Source organism: Callorhinus ursinus, unplaced genomic scaffold (genome assembly GCF_003265705.2).
Source record: "Callorhinus ursinus isolate GAN/ISIS: 27379988/994484 unplaced genomic scaffold, GSC_fseal_2.0 scaffold5, whole genome shotgun sequence".
Classification (NCBI taxonomy): domain Eukaryota; kingdom Metazoa; phylum Chordata; class Mammalia; order Carnivora; family Otariidae; genus Callorhinus; species Callorhinus ursinus.
In genome coordinates, this window is record NW_027397067.1 from 18,172,079 (window position 1) to 18,195,395 (window position 23,317).

Genomic DNA, 23,317 nt, shown 5'->3' on the forward strand with positions numbered 1-23,317 from the left:
ATAGCTTAGAACAGAAAAAGAATATTTATGATAAATCAGGTATTTTTGTTTTATTTATTTATTTTTTATTATTTATATTTGGGGGAGGGGCAGAGGGAGAGAATATTTTTTTAAAGATTTTTTTTTTTAAGATTTTATTTATTTATTTGACAGAAAGAAAGAGGGAACACAAGCAGGGGGCAGAGGCAGGCAGAGGGAGAAGCAGGCTCCCTGCTGAGCAGAGAGCCCAATGTGGGGCTCGATCCCAGGACCCTGAGATCATGACCTGAGCCAAAGCAGGTACTTAACCAACTGAGTCACCCCGGTGCCCCAAGAGAGAGAGTCCTAAGCAGGCTCCATGATCAACACAGAGCCCAACATGGAGCTTAATCTCACAACCTTGAGATCATGACCTGAGCCAAAATCAAGAGTCAGACACTTAACCGACTGAGCCACCCAGGCACTCCTGTTTGTTTTAATATATATAAAAAAAAGTAGTTAATCTCTAGGAATTAGGGTACTAAATATATAGACACACTAATGACCCAGAGACATTTTTGCCCAGTTTTTCTCTGAAAAACAAACAAATAAAACCCCTTGGGATTTATTATTTACTGAATCCTTTATATATATATGAGCCTACTTCTGCTCTTTTATGTTCTCACAGAAAAATAAATCTTCTTTAAATAATTTATCATTTAATTGAGATAAAAATAAGATACAAGAAACCATTAAGGGACAGGTTAAGTGTTAACCTGCATGTGCTAACTCTAAGTATTTTAGGAATTCAGGAAGGAAGATGTCAAGTAGAATGCAAGAGTTGGGAAGACTTCAAGGAGGTGAGATTTTGGGGCACCTGGGTGGCTCAGTTGGTTAAGCGTCTGCTTTTGGCTTAGGGTATGATCTCAGGGTCCTGGGATTGAGCCTCACATCGGGGTCCCTGCTCGGCAGGAAGCCTGCTTCTCCCTCTCCCACTCCCCTGCTTGTGTTCCCTCTCTCGCTGTGTCTCTCTCTGCCAAATAAATAACATCTTTAAAAAAAAAAAAAAGGAGGTGAGACTTTAGTTGAGCCTCAAGAAAAGGTAAGATTTAGATGACAGGAAGGATGGACATCCTAAACAGGAATGAAAGTAGGAGCAAAGACAGAAGTAGAAATGAATATGCATGGAAAACTATGAGAAGACATAGCTGACTGGAGCAAAAATTAGAATCATTGGGATTAGGATTTGGCAAATTTACAATAAACCTTGAAGCTCAGGCAAAAAAATTTATAGTTGATTCCTCAGACTGTAGAGAACAGTTGGACTTTATTAGACTTGTGAAACAGCGAAAATTATTTCTCCAGAAGATAAATCTGTCCATTACACAAAACAGGTTGGATGTAGTGTGTCAGAGCCTGGGCTCTCCAGGAGACTGATCAAGATGAGTTTGGTGTGCCATTGTCTATTCAGGAGTGCTCTTCTAGCTCTTCTATTAATATCTGTGGAAGGGAGAAGGAAACAGGATTGGGCAGAGAAAGGAGTCAAGCTGTGATGCCGGCCCAAAGATAGCCCTACAATGAGCTCTGGAGTTAAAGAGACCCACCAGAATTGTTTTGCTTTGGACAGAAATAGACTTTTTTGGTAACACTTGCCCTGCTTCTATCTCAGTCACTTGATATGGGCTGTCTTGAGGCATTCCTTAAAGAGGTTGATACCTGGAGGCCAATGCTGACAGCACTCCCAGGAGCTAGGAGCAAATCCTTTCCTGAAGGGGGAGATAGCTGGCACATTACTGTGACTCCATAGGATAAAACCTAGAGAGGGCTACTGAGATTATTAATAATGTTATTATCCAGTTCTTAAGGTCTAGAGGGAACTGTGGAGTGTAAGGAGAATAAAGAAGACAGGACATACCTAATACAGGACATATCCAGATCCTTTAAAATTTGTATTTAGAGGCGCCTGGGTGGCTCAGTCTGTTAAGTGTCTGCCTTGGGCTCAGGTCATGATCCCAGCGTCCTGGGATCAAGCCCCACATTGGGCTCCTTGCTCAGTGGGGAGCCTGCTTCTCCCCTGCCTGCTTCTCCCCTGCCTGCCGTCCCCCTTGCCTGTGTTTGCTCTCTGTCACTCTGTCTCTCTCGTTCTCTCTGTGTCAAATAATAAATCAATCAATCAATCAATCAATCAATCTTTAAAAAAATACAAAATAAAAAGTTGTATTTAAAATATAGTATTATAGTTAATAGCAACCTTATTATGATTAAATTTGCCTTTCAATTCTGAGTTGAAAAAGCAGAAAACAAACAGGGTGGTGAAAAGTCTGGAAATGATGTCACAGATTAAGGATTTAAGGGACTGGGAATCCTCAGAAAGAAAAAAAGCACAAAGCTCAGAGAAGACAGTGCTAATCATTATGTTGAAGGCTTGTTCTTTCCTGGAAGTCTTAATTTCCAAGGCCCACCTTCATAGTGGTTAACACAGTGCCTCCTACATTGTTAGTGTTCAGCTGTGTTCTTTAAAAGGAAGGAAAGGAAGTAACGAAGGCAGGTAGCTCTAGGGCCCATGAGAGAAAGTTTTAAGGAAATAAATATTCAAAGAATTAAAGCTATTCAAAGGGAAATGAGCTGCTGGGGGAAGCCTCTCTCCCACTGAAAGGATCTAAGGGAGCCTTTACTCCTCTAGAAGCAAAGCCTTGATCCTCATTCAAATACATTGCACAGAACATTTATGCACTAAGAGGGAGGAAGAGATTACTCTGGCTAAACTTTAACAATATTTACAAGTGTTAAGATGATGATTTAAAGTGCTCAATGACTTTGAGATGGCCCCAGATATTTAATCAACTTTGATGTAAATAAATTATGCAAACTTTGGATTTTTTGTAATATAGATTTTATAATAAAGTTTGATTTTCTTTTTTTTTAAGTTTGAATTTCTTAAATTTTTCACACTTTTAATTTAGCTGCTGGCTTTTGCAAAGAGTTTGAATGTAGAATTCAGTCTGGAGGCAGAAAGAATGATTCATGGCTATTATCTAGCAAGTCGAAGAATCAGAACAGATTCTATAAGTGGATCAAAACTGTCAGCATCTGCATTAAAATACTTGTAGGTATTCAATCTAAAATTTTAAAGCCAGTATTGACTTTTAAATGATGTGTTTAATTAATTTATTTATATTTCACTTGTTTCTTTCTTTGATTGCTAGTTGGTTGGTTTATAATTAACCTTACTCCAAAAGATTTTAAGGTGATACAACAATTCCTTTTGTTATATTGTTACATCAATTGAATCTCCAATATTTGTTTTCATGAAATTATTTTTGTATTGGAACCTCTGTATAAAATGTGTCTAAGTAAAGTGCATTGATTTCAAATGCAAATAATTGTTTTTTAAAATATGGCTTTTTTATATTCCAGGTATTTTTTTAGTTGAACCTAGAAAAAATTCTTTTTAAGTGCATTGTTCCCTGTACTTTTAAATACTTCAATAGACTCATCTATTATTGTTCCTTGGAAAAGTTATTTTTTAATTTTTAGGGGCGTCTGGGTAGCTCAGTCGTTAAGTGTCTGCCTTCAGCTCAGGTCATGGTCCCAGAGTCCTGGGAATGAGCCCCGCATCGGGCTTCCTGCTCCGTGGGAAGGCTGCTTCTCCCTCTCCCACTCCCCCTGCTTGTGTTCCCTCTTTCGCTGTGTCTGTCTCTGTCAAATAAATAAGTAAAATCTTAAAAAAATAAAAAAAATATAAAAACTAATTTTTATTATAAAAGTAAAGGATGGACACAGTAAAAGTCCAAAATAATGAGTAAGGTGTCCAGCTAACTCTACCCATTGCTATCCCACTCTCTAGAGAGATAATCACTGTTAACAGTTTTTGTGTATTTTTCCAAAACTTATCCATTCAAATACTAGCATGTACAAACATACGTAATTTAAATATATGATGTATATTAAATCCATACTTTATTTGAATATGCTATATATTTTTAGATGAATATGTTACTTAAACATATTATATGTATAGACGGTCACCGACTTAGGATGGTTTGACTTATGATTTTTCAACTTCATGATAGTGTGAAAATGTACATTTTCAGTAGAAATCATACTTTGAATTTTGAATTTCTTTTTCCCGGCTGGCAATATGCAGTAGGATACTCTCTCCTACTGGGCAGCAACAGTGGACTGCAGCTCCCAGTCAGCTACGAGATTAAAAGGGTAGACAACTGGTACACAGACACCATTCTATATCCATGCAGCCATTCTGTGCTTCGCTTTCAGAGCAGTATTCAATAAATTATGTGAGATAGTCAACACATCATTATAAAAATGGCTTTGTTTAGATGATTTTGCCCAACTGTAGGCTAATGTGTTTTCAGCACTTTTAAGGTAGGCTAGGGTGAGCTATGTTTGGTAGGTTAGGTGTATTAAATACATTTTTGACATGGTATTTTTAGTTTACAGTGGGTTTATTGGGATGTAAACCCATTGTAAGTTGAGAAAGATCTAAATATAAATATATATTCATATGGATAGATATTTTCCTTTTGCCCAAATGGAATCATGCATGGTTTACATATTATATTATAATACTATCAGAACACAAGGAATTACCTTATTCTGTTTTAATAGCTGCATTATAGTTTTACTGTGTTCCAGTGGGGCTGTACCATAATTTCAACAGTCCCCTATTGATAAACCATTACTTCTAAATTAAAGTGTAATTTCAAACAAATCATGAAGTAGGATCAGGGGTAAAATAATCCATTAAATAAATAAATATCTTGTTATAACTGCAATATAAAATAAGTGAAGGACTGGCAGGAAATGTCAGATAGAGGTCTACAAGAGATAAATATATTTAGTTAACTTTCCTAGCTGTATATTTATCTTTATAGACCTGAAAAAAAGTGCTGAAGATAAGGTAGAAGTCAACTATGATGTTTTAAAATGGTGAACGGAATTTTGTAATGTTTTCCATTTTCTGAAGGAATATTTAAAATACTCAAATCAGGGGTGCCTGGCTGGCTCAGTTGGTGAACCATGCAACTCTTGATCTTGGGGTCATGAGTTCAAGCCCCACATCGGACATGAGGCCTACTTAAAAAAAAAATTTTTTTTTAAGATTTTTTATTTATTTATTTGAGAGAGAGAGAGAATGAGAGATAGAGAGCATGAGAGGGAAGAGGGTCAGAGGGAGAAGCAGACTCCCTGCCGAGCAGGGAGCCCAATGCGGGACTCGATCCCGGGACTCCAGGATCATGACCTGAGCCGAAGGCAGTCACTTAACCAACTGAGCCACCCAGGCGTCCCCAAAAAAATTTTTTAAATAATAAAATAAAATACTCAAATCAATACTCAAATAGTCAAAGCCTTGAAAATCCCATTTTCTTATTTTTTTTCTCTGTAGCAAAAAGATATTTAAACTCATATCTCAGTTTACATTTTTTTATGTGTGTTTTTTTAAGATTTTATTCATTTATCTGACAGAGAGAGACACAGTTAGAGAGGGAACACGAGCAGGGGGAGAGGGAGAAGCAGGCTTCCCATGGAGCAGGGAGCCGGACGCAGGGAGCCTGGCACGGGGCTCAACCTGAGCAGAAAGCACATGCTTAACAACTGAGCCACCCAGGCGCCCCCTCAGTTTACATTTGACTATATTGATCCAAAAATAAAGCAGAGTTAAATTTAATGTGATAACTCTACTTCTTCCCATTGTAGAAATAAACACTAGAAGTAGAGATGGAGTTTAGGAAATAGCAAAGTAAATGAACTCAGAAGAGTCATAAACTTTAAATTTTTCTCCTGCTTCTTCTATAGACAGGTACCTAATAACACCATCCTTGCTTTTCTAGAGTGGAGCTGAATAGTACTCTTTTCTTGCCCTGAAAAACTTTATACATATTCATTTGGGGTCAACATTTTTAGAAGGAGCTAAGGTGAGGATATCAGGAACATTATAGTCAAATTTGAAATTAACAACTCTGGAGAGATCTCCATAGACTCACATGATGATCTTGGTCTAACCAAGTATGAATGGATAAGAAAAGGTTGATGTCTTAATATGAAAAAAACTTGAGGTTTCATTCTTTTTATGTTTAATATGGGTAAACAGTGTAATATGGCTCTTAATACTGTGAATTCAGGTTATGTTAATAGAATATAGTATCTAGAGTAAAAAAAAAATGCTAGTTCTGCCTCACCTCTACATTGCTGGTTAAATCACACCATAGTACTGTACTGAAAAAGAATATTAACCAAATCTGGTCATGAGGAAAGTAGCCAGAAAGAATGGTGAAGGGCCTGAAAATGATGTCTTATGACATATTAAAAGAGCTAGGAATATTTTATCTTAGAGAAAAGAAAATGTAGGGCAATTAGGAAATTTGTCTTTGAATATTTGAAGAGCTGTCATATTTAAGAAGTATTAGGCTTGTTTTATAATCTCAGAAAACAGAACCAGGGACCAGTGGGTAGAAATTTCAGTGAAACCAATTTCAGTTTAAATTTATATAATCTTTGTGGGTGAGTCCCAAAATTTTCAAATGCTTTATTTGAAATCATAATAACTGTGAATTATTATTGTCCCCATTTTATACCCGAGCTTCAAAAAAATCCCAGAAAGTAAATATGAAGTCACACAGCTAGTAAATTCTAAAGACCTAGCCCAGGTTTTCTTTTTTTAAAAATTTTTTTTATTGTTATGTTAATCACCATACATTACATCATTAGTTTTGGATGTAGTGTTCCATGATTCATTTTTTGTGCATAACACCCAGTGCTCCACGCAAACGTGCCCTCTTTAATACCCATCACCAGGCTAACCCACCCCCTCATCCCCTCCCTTCTAGAACCCTCAGTTTGTTTTTCAGAGTCCATCGTCTCTCATGGTTCGTCTCCCCCTCCGATTTCCCCCACTTCATTCTTCCCCTCCTGCTATCTTCTTCTTTTTTTTTTTCTTAACATATATTGCATTATTTCTTTCAGAGGTACAGATCTGTGATTCAACAGTCTTGCACAATTCACAGCACTCGCCATAGCACATACCCTCCCCAATGTCTATCACCCAGCCACCCCATCCCTCCCACACCCCCACCACTCCAGCAACCCTCAGTTTGTTTCCTGAGATTAAGAATTCCGCATATCAGTGAGGTCATATGATACATGTCTTTCTCTGATTGACTTATTTCATTCAGCATAACACCCTCCAGTTCCATCCACGTTGTTGCAAATGGCAAGATCTCATTCCTTTTGATGGCTGCATAATATTCCATTGTGTATATATACCACATCTTCTTTATCCATTCATCTGTCGATGGACATCTTGGCTCCTTCCACAGTTTGGCTATTGTGGACATTGCTGCTATAAACATTGGGGTGCACGTACCCCTTCGGAACCCTACATTTGTATCTTTGTGGTAAATACCCAGTAGTGCAATTGCTGGATTGTATGGTACCTCTATTTTCAACTGTTTGAGGAACCTCCATACTGTTTTCCAGAGTGGTTGCACCCACTTGCATTCCCACCAACAGTGTAGGAGGGTTCCCCTTTCTCCGCATCCCCACCACGTCGTTTCCTGACTTGTTAATTTTAGCCATTCTGACCGGTGTGAGGTGGTATCTCATTGAGGTTTTGATGTGGATTTCCCTGATGCCGAGCGATGTTGAGCACTTTTTCATGTGTCTGTTGGCCATTTGGATGTCTTCTTTGGAAAAATGTCTGTTCATGTCTTCTGCCCATTTCTTGATTGATTTGTTCTTTGGGTGTTGAGTTTGATAAGTTCTTTATAGATTTTGGATACTAGCCCTTTATCTGATATGTCATTCGCAAATATTTTCTCCCATTCTGTTGGTTGTCTTTTGGTTTTGTTGACTGTTTCTTTTGCTGTGCAAAAGCTTTTTATCTTGATGAAATCCCAATAGTTCATTTTTGCCCTGGCTTCCCTTGCCTTTGGAGATGTTTCTAGGAAGAAGTTGCTGCGGCTGAGGTCGAAGAGGTTGCTGCCTGTGTTCTCCTTTAGGATTTTGATGGACTCCTGTCTCACATTGAGGTCTTTCAACCATTTGGAGTCTATTTTTGTGTGTGGTGTAAGGAAATGGTCCAGTTTCATTCTTCTGCATGTGGCTGTCCAATTTTCCCAACACCATTTGTTGAAGAGACTGTCTTTTTTCCATTGGACATTCTTCCCTGCTTTGTCAAAAATTAGTTGACCATAGAGTTGAGGGTCCATTTCTGGGCTCTCTATTCTGCTCCATTGATCTATGTGCCTGTTTTTGTGCCAGTACCATACTGTCTTGATGATGACAGCTTTGTAATAGAGCTGGAAGTCCGGAATTGTGATGCCGCCAGCTTTGATTTTCTTTTTCAACATTCCTCTGGCTATTCGGGGTCTCTTCTGCTTCCATACAAATTTTAGGATTATTTGTTCCATTTCTTTGAAAAAAGTGGATGGTATTTTGATAGGGATTGCACTGAATGTGTAGATTGCTCTAGGTAGCATTGACATCTTCACAATGTTTGTTCTTCCAATCCATGAGCATGGAACGTTTTTCCATTTCTTTGTGTCTTCCTCAATTTCTTTCATGAGTATTTTATAGTTTTCTGAGTACAGATCCTTTGCCTCTTTGGTTAGATTTATTCCTAGGTATCTTATGGTTTTGGGTGCAATTGTAAATGGGATCAACTCCTTAATTTGTCTCTCTTCTGTCTTGTTGGTGTATAGGAATGCCACTGATTTCTGTGCATTGATTTTATATCCTGCCACTTTACTGAATTCCTGTAGGAGTTCTAGCAGTTTTGGGGTGGACTCTTTTGGGTTTTCCACATAAAGTATCATATCATCTGCAAAGAGTGAGAGTTTGACTTCCTCTTTGCCGATTTGGATGCCTTTGATTTCTTTTTGTTGTCTGATTGCTGTGGCTAGGACTTCTACTACTATGTTGAATAGCAGTGGTGATAGTGGATATCCCTGCCACATTCCTGACCTTAAGGGGAAAGCTCTCAGCTTTTCCCCATTGAGAATGATATTTGCTGTGGGTTTTTCATAGATGGCTTTTATGATACTGAGGTATGTACCCTCTATCCCTATACTCTGAAGAGTTTTGATCAAGAAAAGATGCTGGACTCTGTCAAATGCTTTTTCTGCATCTATTGAGAGGATCATATGATTCTTGTTCTTTCTTTTGTTAATATATTGTATCACATTGATTGATTTGTGGATGTTGAACCAACCTTGCAGCCCAGGGATAAATCCCACTTGGTCATGGTGAATAATCCTTTTAATGTACTGTTGGATCCTATTGGCTAGTATTTTGGTGAGAATTTTTGCATCCATGTTCATCAAGGATATTGGTCTGTAATTCTCCTTTTTGATGGGGTCTTTGTCTGGTTTTGGGATCAAGGTAATGGTGGCCTCATAAAATGAGTTTGGAAGTTTTCCTTCCATTTCTATTTTTTGGAACAGTTTCAGAATAATAGGTATTAATTCTTATTTAAAAGTTTGGTAGAATTCCCCTTAGCCCAGGTTTTCTGATTTTCAAGTTCAGCAATCATTCAAATACATTACATATGCCAAGTAAGAGCTTGAGGGAGATTTTTTAGGTAGTCAAAAGTTAGTTTTAAAATAAAAGATAAAGGACTGGATTCCTAGTGAGCCCTAGGAAAAGTTCAAAAGAGACTGGACAATAAGTAGCCTGAGACATTGTAGAGAAAATTCAATTATCTGATGGGAGTCTGAACTTTAAGGTCTCTTCCAAAACTAAAATTTCAAGATTCTATGACGACTTTAAATAGATGAAGAACTGGAAGAAAATACCTAAGATATCTATAAGAGATATTTAGTTAGGTTAATTTTCCCAACTGTGTGTTTATCTGAACAGAACTTGGGGAAGAGTGCGTAGAATAATAAAAATAAAGATAAGTCAGTGTGGAAACCAAGTCTTTGATAATAAGTCAGGATATTTGCTTGTTCTGGAATAGTCTATTGAACTTGGTAGGAAACACATGCTTTGAAAAGAAACTGAATTTTTTAAAAGTAACAATATGCTGATCTTTAAGGTATGGCTTATGTACACATATGTCTTGGTTTGTTCCTGCCAAAATATATATTATCTTTATAATATCAGCATATTTTGATTAGCACCAGTTTTCTTTTTCAGAGTTTCCCTAGCTGAATCCCATGCTCGACTGAACTTAAGGAATAAAGTGCTTAAAGAAGATGCACTAATTGCAGCCTTATTATTTGAAACATCTCTCACACTGAAATATGGTAATCTATTAATTTGTTTTTTGTTTTGTTTTAAGATTTTATTTATTTATTTGACAGAGAGAGATAGCGAGAGCAGGAACACAGCAGGGGGAGTGGGAGAGGGAGAAGCAGGCTTCCCGCTGAGCGGGGAGCCCTATGTGGGGCTCAATCCCAGGACCCTGGGATCATGACCTGAGCTGAAGGCATACACTAAATGACTGAGCCACCCAGGTGCCCCAAATTTGTTAATGGTCACTATAAATAATTATATTTAAATAATCTTAGTCTGTTAAAATAAAATGTTATATATATTTAAATATTATTTTAAAGAATAATAAATTTTTATCAGGTAAGGCCTGTTTGAATTTGAACACTTACTGATTGTTTATAGGTAGTATCATCTGTTAAGTTCCTTATTGTGCATGATTGCTTGGATATTTAAACTTTTGCAACACTTACAGAATTCTGAAAAAACATGTACTTAATTCAACACATGAAGTGATTTTAAATTCATCTTCCTTTTAAAATAACATGCAACATTTAATTTTCAAGCAGTCCCCCTCAATGGAGTTAGGCACATAGCCAAAGAAAATGTGATCATCTGGCATCACCACCTTTCTGAATTGCTAGCTATACTAATCCTGTGACTATAGCATTTAATTATTTGAAATGAATGAGTTTATTATGGTTTTGTTAATAAAAACATAAAAGGGCTCTTACGGTAAGAGTAAAGAGAGTTATATTCTCACAAAGGTCTTTGTTGAATTGGATGAGACATTAATTTTGATAAAATATTACCATCCTTGAAACCAAACTTTGGTCCCAACCGTGGGACTTAAAGGATGTATTAACACTGACTTTTCTGTGTATATACATTCAGTGCTTAAATTTGTCTTAAATTCAATTTATATGGTAATAACTTTTTGCAAAGATTCATTAGAACATTAGAACTTTGTTCTATAATTATCTAAATCAAGCATTCTTAACCTGGGATTCATGAATACTGAGAGAGTTCTAGGGGCTCATGAATCTCTAAATTCTGTAAAAATTTTTATATGTATGTGCTTTACACCTTTATGCTTGCAGAAATGAGTGGTAAGTTTTATTAAGTATCTTTTACGGGTTCATGATTCCCAGAAAGTTAGCTATCATCCTGAATTAATTTTATGTACTAAAAGAGATAAACATTGGTTCCCAACCAATACTAAATAAGAGGAATGATATAAAAATATTTTTATTTTTAATTTGCTTTACCATTTATATATATATATATATATATATATATTTTTTTTTTTTTTTTTTTAAGTAATCGCTACACCCAGTGTGGATCTGACTTACAACCCTGAGGTCAAGAGTCCATGTTCTACTGACTGAGCCAGCCATGTGTCCCTATCTTTTACATTCTTCTTATTCTGTATTTAAAAGCATTCTTTTTGGGGTGCCTGGGTGACTCAGTCGTTAACCATCTGCCTTTGGCTCAGGTCATGATCTCGGGGTCCTGGGATCAAGCCCCACATCGGGCTCTCTGCTTCTCCCTCTCCCTCTGCCTGCCCCCACCCCCGGCTTGGGCTTGCTCTCTCTCTCTTGCTCTTTGTCTCTCTCTCTCACATAAATAAAATCTTTTTAAAAAAGACTTAAAAATCAATATGAAGGGGGGGAAATCGGAGGGGGAGACGAACCATGAGAGACTATGGACTCTGAGAAACAAACAGAGTTCTAGAGGGGAGGGGGGCGGGGGGATGGGTTAGACTGGTGATGGGTATTAAAGAGGGCACGTATTGCATGGAGCACTGGGTGTTATAAGCAAAGAATGAATCATGGAACACTACATCAAAAACTAATGATGTAATGTATGGTGATTAACATAATAAAATAAAAAATAAATTAAAAAATAATTAAAAAATTTAAAAAATCAATATACCTAACAAATTCATTATGAAAACAAAAAGTAACTAAAGGAAAAAAAATCTTTACAGAGTTTTATTTTCCTCAGCAAATGCTTTCTTAAATGCTCAAGAAAGTCTTGACAAAATGCTTACCAAGTGAAAATTGCCATATTCTACCACAGGAGTCCTTAATATTATAATACCATAGTTTTTAAGGTCAAAGACACACATTTTTGTCTTCTTATTGATATCTAAGTTGTGTCTTTTTTTTTAAGATTTTATTTATTTGAGAGAGAGAGCAGAGGAGGAGGGGAGGAGCAGAGGGAGAGGGAGAAGCAGACTCTCCACTGAGCAGGGAACCCTATGCAGGGCTCCATTCAGGGCTCGATCCCAGGACCCTGGGATCATGACATGAGCTGAAGGCAGACGCTTAAATGACTGAGCCACCCAAGGCATTGCTCTTGTGTCTTAACAATTTCGATGGCATGCCATAGTAAAATAGGCAGCAATTTTTCGTTATAGTACATTAAAAAAAATGTATGTTAGTTTTTATCAAGAATGCTTTTGGGGCACCTGGGTGGCTCAGATGGTTAAGCCTCTGCCTTCAGCTCAGGTCATGATCCCAGGGTCCTGGGATCGAGCCCCACACTGGGCTCCTGGCTCAGCGGGGAGCCGGCTTCTTCCTCTCCCTCTGCTCTCCCCCTGCTCATTCTCTCTGTCTCTGTGTCTCAGATGAATAAATAAAATCTTTAAAAATTAATAAAAAATAATTTTTTATAGATTTTATTTACTTATTTGACAGAGAGAGACACAGCGAGAGAGGGAACACAAGCAGGGGGAGTGGGAGAGGGAGAAGTAGGCTTCCCACCGAGTGGGGAGCCTGATGCGGGGCTCGATCCCAGGACCCTGGGATCATGACCTGAGCCAAAGGCAGACGCTTAACGACTGAGCCACCCAGGTGCCCCAAAAAGATTTTTAAGTCTTAAGCAAAAAACAATGTTAAACCTCCTTAAATGTTACTTTAAACATAGTAAGAAATTGGGAAAAAAGGGGAAAAAAATAACAGCAGGAAACTGATCTCTACTCAGGGACATTTTTCTTGGATACAAAAACCAATAGGTTGTGCTTATGAACTAGATTTAGAAGCTGGGACAGAGAGCAGAGGGAAGAATTAAGGAAAACTCCCAAGCTTCTGCCTTGAGCAACTGACTGGATCATGGTGTCATTTGCCAAGACTAGCAAAAAAATAGAAAAAGGGTTGGGAGAAAAACCAAATGATAGATATAAGTTTGAGGCATCCTACAGAGATACCAATAGACAGATACAAGAATCGTTTAGATGAGAGTTCTAATTTAGAAATTTAATTTGGGAACCATCAGCACAGAGATGGTACTCATAGCCATGGAATGGATGAAATCACCTGAAATCACCTAGAGAGAGACTATATACTAAGAACTCCAAGGACGGCTCTTGAAGAATTCCAGTATTTAGAAATGGGGTCGAGGAGGAGGAACTAACAAAGGAGACTGAGAAGTAGCAGCTAAAATGTAGAAAGAAAATCACGTGTAGTTATGGAAGATTAGATTTGGCAACCTAGGGGATATAGGTGTCCGTGATCAGAGCTACTTCAGTGGACTGGGATTTGGGTGGGAAAAGAAGTGAGGATATGGAAATAGCACACATAAGACAACTTTGAGATGTTTGACTATAAAGATGGGGAAGAAAAATAGGGTATTAACCAGAGAAGGATGTGTGGTCCAAAAAGGATTTTTTTTTTAAAGATTTTATTTATTTGACAGAGAGAGAGAGGGAGGGAGGGAGAGAGCAGCAGCAGTAGAGGGAGAGGGAGAAGCAGACTCCCCGCTGAGCAGGGAGTCTGATGCTGGACTCGATCCCAGGACCCTGGGATCATGACCTGAGTCGAAGGTGACGCTTAACCGACTGAGCCACCCAGGTGCCCCAGGATTTTTTTTTTTTTTTTTAAGAATAAATAGATCTTATGATGTGCAACAGAGAGTAAACTAATACTACAGAATCGGGGAAAGATCAAAGGAGTAAAATCCTTTAAAAGGTGAGAGAGGATGGGATCCAGAGCACATGTGAAGGCATTGGCCTCTAATAGAAAAGTCAGTTCATTTCATAGGAGGGAAGACAGGGATAGAGAATCAGGTCTGTAGATTAGGTCAAATGCTCTACACAAGGTCATCAGCTAAAAACAAAACGTTTGAGGAGAGAACGGAATCTAATAGTCACGTTGTGGGGGACAGAAAAACAGTTGTGCTAGACAAACCTAGCAGGGTTGTCTGGCAGTTCAAGTGCCCATCCATTTGAGGTTTCTGATTCATTTAAAGTGAAACCAAGAAACGCCAATTAGGTGATTTTCTGTCTAGCAGCCCGAGTGCAGGCATAAAGCAAACAGTTGGGCTCATGCAGAGTTGAGGTTTTGATAGGCGAGTGTTGCAGGGGGCAAGGGAGTTGGGGGACTGGCTTGGGAGAGATTCTTAAATAGGTTAAAAAAGGAATGTGAATTGAAGGAAGCTGATTAGAGGCCTTGGAGATAAAAGACCTAAAAGCTGGAAGTAGGTAGTGTAGGGAAGGGGGACATTTGAACTAACGGTTTTAAGTTTTTGGTGATACCAGTTTCCTGTGACCTTACTATGCATAGTGGAGGTAGAAGGGAAAAGGTCAAGACAGGGAGGTCTGGAATTAAACGAGCAATTCATATGGAAATCACCAAATGGCAAGGTATTAGGGAAGAGAGGAAGATTGTGAGCCATGTGCCGAGAACTGATGACTTGACCATGGAAGGGAAAGGGTAATAAAGCCCAGGTGGCACTGCGCATTAGAGGAAAGATTTTTATTCAGAGGAAAGCAGGGGTGAGAATGGTCTGGTAGCTGCAAGGGGGCTGCAAGTTAGGCACTGTCTGTCTTGTGATACTAAGGTATGAGGTGTTTTGAGAAAAAGCAGCTTCACCTGAGAGAGCCACAGGGAAGAAGGCAGTGTTCTCAAGGGACAGCAAAGATGCAGGTAAGATAAAGGGAGTAATAAAGGGAGCAGTGACAGAAGTGTGAGGCTATGTATTTACTGAGGACAGACAGATCTAGGAGAGAGGCACTGTCTGCTTGGCTAGCAACTGTACACCTGGCCAGTCAGTGTAGGTACTCCTTCAGTGAATCAACAATGAAACATACAATGCTGTCTTTATCCTCAGTCATCCATTTAACCTTCATTTAAGTGTTTCCCTACCTTCTAATACCTTCTGCCCCTACTTCTTCCACCTCCTCACATCACTATTCAGGTTCAAAACTGTAATGATTATGTCAACAGATAAATTTCTGTAGTTTCAAAACTTTAAAATGTAATCAACATATTTCTTCTTGGCGCTGTTGTTTGTGCATGTACCAAAACTGTCTCATGAGTCTCAAAAACAGGTCAGCTTTAAATGATTATTAATATTCTATTAAGGGATGCCTGGGTCAGTCGGTTAGGTGTCTGCCTTCAGCTTGGGTCATGATCCCAGCTCAATCCCAAGGTCCTGGGACTGAGTCCCACATCAGGATCCATGCTCAGCAGGAAGCCTGCTTCTCCCTCTGCCTGCCACTCCCCCTGCTTGTGCTCTGACAAATAAAAATCTTTATTTAAAAAAAATGTCCTATTAAATAAGTCAGAACTTAATTTTAAAACCTACTCTTCTGCTGAAAATGTGATTTCACATTTAGCATTTTAAGAAATTCTCATTTACACTTTTTTCCTTCTTTACTTAGGGGCCACTGTATTTTGTGTTGCTCCAAATGCAGTATTTCCGTTTGAATTGTATAACGAAGAATATTTAGAGCAAAGGGATATCTATTTGACTCAGTGCCAACAGCAGCTCCAACAGTTTATTGCCACATATGGACCTGGGACAACTCTTTTCACTAGTGATGAATAGCCAATCTGAGGACACTATTTTCTTCATATTTAAGTTAAATGTGATTTTGAAGTAATGCTTCAGGTAATGTGTACAGTAGTATGTTAGAATGCTATCCTAAATGTATGAAATATGGTCTCAATATGATTTACAAACTAAGCAAGGTAAAATACCACTTTTTGTGTAGTTCCCGCTATTTGTCACAAGATGGCAAGAACACTTTAAATGAGAACATTTACCTACAAATAATCATTTTAAACCATTTTTCTTGCACCTGTGAACCTGACAAATGATAACAGCAATTTCTGTAACAGAAGCCCCAAATTTAAGGAGCTTTCATACTTTATTATATAGTGTTATACCCATTAAATCATTTTGGAAGCCCTAATTATGGAGTCAGGGAAAACTTGTATATTTCCCATTTTTTAAGCCAGGTTAAATGAAAAAAAAAAAAGGAATTTAAATCAAATCAAAGAGCAAGAATTGGCAATTGGTTTCAGGAAAGGTACCAAAAGGCGAATAAACCAATTTGCAAACCCAGTTTGTTTCTGGAGGGAAAAGATCTACTCTGAAAGGTGGGGCAGGGGGTGGGTTGGGGGGACTAAGACTGAGAAAATACACTTGTAAAATCCCCAAATCTTTTTCATTTTCCAAAGCTTAAGAGAAATTCTAAAATAAATAAATCTTACTAAAAGGAAAATGTCATCACAAAATTGCCACCTATTTTACCCAGATACTACCATGCCGGTTCTTCAGAAACTGGTACCTCATGGAGCTTAACCATAAAGACAGACAGGTCTCGGGGGCCTGGGTGGCTCAGTTGGTTAAGCAACTGCCTTCAGCTCAGGTCATGATCCTGGAGTCCCGGGATCGAGTCCCACATCAGGCTCCCTGCTCTGCGGGGAGTCTGCTTCTCCCTCTGACCCTCTTCCCTCTCGTGCTCTCTATCTCTCATTCTCTCTCTCTCAAATAATAAAATAAAATCTTAAAAAAAAAAAAAGATAGACAGGTCTCTCTATGGACCTTTGACGTATCATTCAAAAATAGTGAATATTCACTAGTCCCAAACACTTGCATTCAGAAAGCAAAGCTAGTTTTGTAAAAACAATTTACATATTACAGTTCTATAATTCTAGTCAGGACCTTACTTTGTGGCTTCTTTGTTGCTATACAGGTTTTGTACCGTTTGGCCATAGTGCAATTATAACTTGGATAAAGGCAGGTAATTACATGCTGTGGGACTCAACAGGGGAAAAGCAAGATTTACCTAAGTCTCCAGTTAGGAATTCAGTTTTAGAATTTTTTAAGATTTGAGAGAGAAAGCACAAAAGGTGAGAGGGAGCAGCAGACTCCCCGCTGAGCAGAGAGCACCACCATCCCAGGAAACCTGAGCTGAAGGCAGACACTTAACCGACTGAGCCACCCAGGTGCCCCTAGTTTTAGAATTCTTGTAAATCCAGATTGGACTGTCCAGTCACTATTTTCCTTAAGATAACATTATTTGTACTAGAAGCAGAATTACTTTTTCAGAGCAGTTGTTTAAAAAAAAATTTTATTATCATTTACAATTTATTCATGAGAGCAAGCAAGGGAGGGAGAGCAGAGGGAGAGGAGAGAAACCGAAGCATACTCAACGCTCAGTGCAGAGCCCAACGATGGGCTTCATCTCACAACCTGAGCAGAAACCAAGTGTCAGATACCCAACTAACTGTACCACCTAGGCACCCCAGGATTATTTTATTCAAAGGTATGAACAAAGAATAAAATAAGATTTATATTTTAAACAAATTGTAGGTCACAGGTGAAATCTTTACTTGTAAGAGATAATTCATTAAGGTGTTTAGGAGATTCCAAATATTTATTTTTTAGGTATACCTCCATGGTTATCTAGTTTGCTGAAATCCCCTAAGGCAAGAAAGGACATCGGTTCACAAAAGAGCTTGTTATTGTCAAGAACATACTATCCTTGAAGTATGTTAAAAACAAGTCTGGTGGGGTGCCCGGGTGGCTCAGTTGTTAAGCATTTGCCTTCAGCTCAGGTCATTGATCCCAGGGTCCTGGGATTGAGCCCCACATTGGGCTCCCTCCTCAGCGGGAGGCCTGCTTCTCCCTCTTCCACTCCCCCGCTTGTGTTCCTGCTCTCGCTGTGTCTCTGTCAAATAAATATATAAAACCTTAAAAAACAAAACCAAGTCGGACTAGTGATTATGAAAATGGAACTGTTTAAACATTTGGTATTTTTTAAAGATCATAAACTTTACTTGCCTAACAATTGCAAGTACTCAAACATGTATTTTTCTACATAATTTATTGAGGTGATCAATGTTAAAAATATTAATCTTCATGTTTCAATTCATGTCTTCTTGACCAATTCTTCTTTTTTCCTTCCAATTGCATGCCTCTAGGAAAAAAAAAATTAGAAACCAACAGTGAAAACCATTCCATAGTCAAAAATCAAAAAGAAATCATACTCCTGACACACACAGGCAATTTTAACAGGAAATGGCCCTAGCCCTTTGGAGTTTCAGATACTTTTGAATTATTAATAGCTGTGATTACTTAACAAATCATACTTACTTGAGGCAATGAATTTTAACCACGATAGTTTTGCACTTGAATATTCATCTGCAGCTACCTATATGCTGAAAAGAACATTTCACTCATTTTAATTAAAAATTGCATTATACTTGGGCAATTCACATAAACAATATAGGTTACTGGCATCTCAGTCTTAAAATTATTTCTTCAAAGAAACCCTCAGCTGGGTAAACGGCAAAAAGTAATTTAAGTCATCATTGTGCCAGTTTTTACCCTATGTCAAAAATGTATTAAACATTTTTGGTACTGCCCTTCATGAACAGTACCACAAATACATAAAAAAGCACAACATTAACTTTTGGTACCTCATTACATGCACTTGTGCTCCTAGTGGTTTTATCAGAGCCATCCTGTGAACAGTTTCTGGAAAACATCAGGACAACCTTCATTCATCTTCACCTCATAGGCTCTAATGCACCTGGAAATTAAAATATTTAGAGTTCTCATTTGTACTTGCATCTGTTTGGCATCTTATATATAGGAATGGTCCAGTGAGACTTTTTCCTTCTCACCAGGAACCATAAATGTAGTATTTGCCACCTTCCTGACTCCCAACTTTTTAATAAAAACTACTAACATTAAGGCCATATACTGGAAAAATTTTGTTAACACATCTCTAATGAACAAAGTACTTTCTGTGTAATTCTTTTTTTGGTAGTCAAAGCAGATAAACCCCAAACTTAAAATGTCTATAATGATTTGAGCATATTAGTACTTTTGACTGTTTAGGCCCTAATAATTCCATAAATGATCTTTCCAAGCTGGAAATGGGTTTATTAGCATGAACAGGAAAAACAGTGGATACATATGATGTTCTTTACTGGGGCAGTATCGATTTTAAGACATGATGGTCCTAATGAGTACTCTAGCCATTGCTTTTCTGTCTCCGAGCTTGACAAGGATGAGATATGAATCAGGTTAAAGGTTAGGTATATAAAAACAAGTGTGCAGACCTCCAACTAAAGCATCACAATGGCAAATCTAACATAGTTTTAGAACAGATACATTATGTTGGCATCATTATTGGACAGTCTTGTGGAATTAAGTCCCAGGTTGCCTGAAAGCACACTTAGGTAGTGCAAAGGGAATGGCCAGGGCCACAGATCATATCCCGCAGCACCCCAGGAGGATAAATCACTGAATCAGACAGCTACTGGAAATGATTTATGAAGACACATCAAATGTTGGACCTTGCGAAACAATTTATCATTTTCAAGTCTGGAAATAATTTCACATAATCAGTATCAGGAACACAAACTATTAGTTATGAATAATTCCAACTGGAAAATTTCAGTGTAATGAGATTGACAGAACTACTGAAAACTACATGCATAATCCCATTTCTCTAAAGCCTATAAGCATGTTTAGGGATACATATTTGGAATAAAACTGCTATCCATCCCACTTAACTCAAAAAGCTAAGAGACGCGGATACAAAAGCCCAGATGATAGGCACCTCAGGATGGAAGGCAGGAGAATGGGACACGGAAGAAATGAGAGGCCATTGTATTGATAAAATCACCGTTCTTAAATGGTTTGGTGGGCTCTGTATTTATTATGCTTCAGGAATTACCTACATTATATTTTTACCAAACATTTAGTTTGTAAAATTAAAAAACAAATCCCAGTATTTACCAATAAAAATAGGATTCAAGCCCCTTAGTCCTCAAAATAATGACTAATACCAAATATACACTACTTTCAGGGGCATCTGGGTTTATCAGTCGTTAAGCGCCTGCTTTTGGCTCAGGTCCTGGGATCCAGCTCCACACTGGGCTCCCTGGGCTCCCTGCTTGGAGGGATGCCTGCTTCTCCCTCTCCCACTCCCCCTGCTTGTGTTCCCTCTCTGCCAAATAAATAAATAAAATCTTAAAAAAAAACAACAAAAAAACCCAAAACCTACTTTCATCCATCAGTTGCTTTTTTTTTTTTTTTTAAAGATTTTATTTATTTATTTGAGAGAGAGAGAGAAACAGCATGAGAGGGGAGAGGGTCAGAGGGAGAAGCAGACTCCCCGCTGAGCCGGGAGCCTGATGTGGGACTCGATCCCAGGACTCTGGGATCATGACCTGAGCCGAAGGCAGTCGCTTAACCTAACTGAGCCACCCAGGCGCCCCACAGTTGCCTTGTTGTAAGCAACGTATTTGGGGGAGGGAACAAAAAAACCCGCAGGATTATACCAAGTCTCATCGGTGAAGTATTCATTAATAACTTGTTTTTGAATAGGCAATGTTTTTTTCCAGTCTCCCAGCTGTTGACCAGTTTCTTCCGTATTATGTTCAGAAATACACATCTCTATATAAACGCAAAATCTAAGCGTAGAGCAGGCATTTATGGCCTGGGGGTAGGGGAGGGCAGGAATCTATACAGTACATATTGTTCTCCAACTTCAATACCACTCAGAGCATATTTACAAAGGAAGACTCACAAATGCGACAAGTTAACTCTACTAAATCCCTACCAGAACTGTTACTAAACTGCTGTTAAGTTTAAAAGCCAATCATAAAGTACAGTTAAGTAAAGGCTGTCTTAACATCCTAGAGATAATCCCTTCCCTATTTTATAAAATGCTCCCTTACTAGGGGTAAATACGCAGCCCATTTAGGGGACCTTAAAACCTTCCAGGCCGCACTCAAGGCTTTGCTGGGGATACAAAACGGCTTCGGAGAAGGCCGGGGAGGCGCACCAAACCCACCCGCCGTACCCTCCAACCTCCTCGGAACCACCTGAATCTGAGAAGGCCCTTTATTAATTTTGGGGCTTAGAACAGTTGAGGCCAAGGTCTACTATAAGAGAGGGGTCAGGTTAAGAGTCGCGGCTGGTTACTCAAAAAATGCGACTGAGCCAACGACCCGGAAGTAAGCTCCGGCCCCGTCAACTGGGGCGGGGGGGAGGGGAACGGGAAGGTTGCCTCCCGGGCCGACCTCGCGGCCGTGTGGACCACGGGTCGGAGGCCCAGGGCGCGGGCACCCAAGGGCAGAAGGCCCAAGGCGGGCATGGTTTCCGGCACGGAATCAGGCTCCCGGCAGGAACGGGGGAACTAAGTAAGACCGCGAGGACGCCCACCTCGAAGAGCCCAGCAACTGGCCCGCAGACCCTGCCGCCCAGCCCGCGTGGCCGACGATGCCCCACACATCCTCATCCTTCGGTGGCCGCGCGGAAAAGAAAGCACAGCTTCTTCCGCTCGGCGTTTGGCGCTCCGGGCCCCGCCTCTTCCGGGTCTTGGCCCCGCCCCTGCCCGGGATTGGGGCGTTCGCCCAGCGGCGGAGGGCCGCCAGAGAGCTAGAGCGTGTGGTCCGCGTTGCGGTCCCAGCGTTTCGCCAAACTTGTGGCGCCGCCGGGAGGTCTGGCATCTCGGCCTGCGGTGGAGTGCCACAACGTAAGTTCCTATTGGGGGGGCTTTTTGGAACTCCGTAGAGGCTTTCAAGGCTCATGAGTACTTCACCTAGAGCTATTTCACTGAGTATGCAAATGTTTAATCTCCTAGTTTGTAGTGGACCGAAGAGAGCGGAAAATGCTCCAAAAAGGAAGGGTTTCCCATTCCTAGTACAATATATTTGCTTAGTCTTCTACTCTCTCACGTAGTTCAGTGCGTGAAAAACTGGTGGTATTGGACATCCCAATTTAGAGTAAGGGTATCTGGAATCGACCCCTTCACACAAACACAGAACCAGTTACCAGAAAAAAAGGAAGCTGCCATATATTTTTCTTCTAACAACAGCTACTGCTGCTGTTTTTATCGATAATAATAATTATAGAGCATTTATAAACAGCATTTGTAAAGCAGTCACGTGCCTTGTTTATGAACATGTTCTAATTTGCTATTGATTTTTGTGTTTTGTGGGTTCCCCCCCCCTTGTTTCTCTCAGTCATTTTGTATTGAGTCCTGGATGCAAAGCACTAGGCTTAGTGCTGCAGGGGGCAGGTTGATGATCTTGTTGCCAGAAAGAATACACATAAAAGCATGTAATTAAACAACTGAATCAGTAAAAGACATATCATCTTTCCTTTAAACACTGAAAGTCTAAGAAATTCATACAAAATCCAGTACAAAATATATTTGCCTCAAAGAAACACGGTATAAAAAACTAAACCTTGCAAAACAAATTGTGCTTATAGTCACTTTACAAAGGATTTCTCTCTATATAAAGTTTTTGCTGAATGTTTTATAGGGGTTTAAAATTGTTTGGGGCCCCACCTGGGCAGTTCTGTCAAGTAGTGGCTTTGGGCCTCAGCCTGCATCGCAGACTCATGGCTGGATATTACTTCTACAACCTAATTTCACAGCCTGGACAGCCACCTCCACCAAGCAAGCCTTTGCCTACAGCTGGTTGGGCAGGTGTGGGAGCCACCATTACTGAAAGTTATAGAGGAGGGTGAGTTTGGATGCTGAACCTATAGATGTTAGGGCAACATTTTAGGCAGCTTCTCAATGCCTACGGCCATATGGGAAGGAACTGGAGACCAGCAGGGACACTTCTGCAACACTTCCTTACAGGCTAGCTCCTAAGTTGCTAGTTTTCCTATCCTCCTGTCGGTGCTCACGTGGCATGGTGTTTATTAGCATCGCTTCCAAGAGATACCTGATCTGGGAGGATAGATTATGGAAGGGACCACTGCCTTAATGACTTAATATGTTCTTTCTTCAGACTAGATACAGTTAAATTCCATGACGAAAATTTAGGTGTTCCTAAAACTCCAGAGACACCCATTTTCAGAT

The 23,317-nt window shown here is 39.3% G+C and overlaps 1 protein-coding gene, 1 long non-coding RNA gene and 1 other non-coding gene across 5 annotated transcripts in view; 1 reads left to right on the forward strand and 2 right to left on the reverse strand.

The window, feature by feature from the left end:
- MCMDC2 (minichromosome maintenance domain containing 2) overlaps window positions 1-16,574 on the forward strand; it is a 34,158-nt gene extending 17,584 nt beyond the window's left edge. For both annotated transcript variants that reach the window (XM_025870683.2, XM_073892845.1), the window contains 3 exons: window positions 2,922-3,064; window positions 10,114-10,223; window positions 15,854-16,574. In XM_025870683.2, the coding sequence (XP_025726468.1) occupies window positions 2,922-3,064; window positions 10,114-10,223; window positions 15,854-16,020 (420 nt within the window). In that variant the 3' untranslated portion in view covers window positions 16,021-16,574. The remainder of the gene's footprint in view (window positions 1-2,921; window positions 3,065-10,113; window positions 10,224-15,853) is intronic.
- Window positions 16,575-18,290: 1,716 nt separating this feature from the next.
- On the reverse strand, window positions 18,291-21,803 carry LOC112823135 (uncharacterized). Of its 2 annotated transcripts, none has more exons than XR_003207950.2 (4): window positions 21,664-21,803; window positions 18,903-19,015; window positions 18,577-18,641; window positions 18,291-18,400 (listed from the first exon to the last, which is right to left on the reverse strand). It is a non-coding gene; the product is annotated as an uncharacterized lncRNA (long non-coding RNA). The 2 variants fall into 2 exon arrangements; XR_012378227.1 differs by lacking the exon at window positions 21,664-21,803 and adding an exon at window positions 21,324-21,619.
- LOC112823749 (small nucleolar RNA SNORD87) lies at window positions 18,716-18,804 on the reverse strand. Its single transcript, XR_003208120.1, has one exon. It is a non-coding gene; the product is annotated as a small nucleolar RNA SNORD87 (small nucleolar RNA).
- Window positions 21,804-23,317: the final 1,514 nt, after the last annotated feature.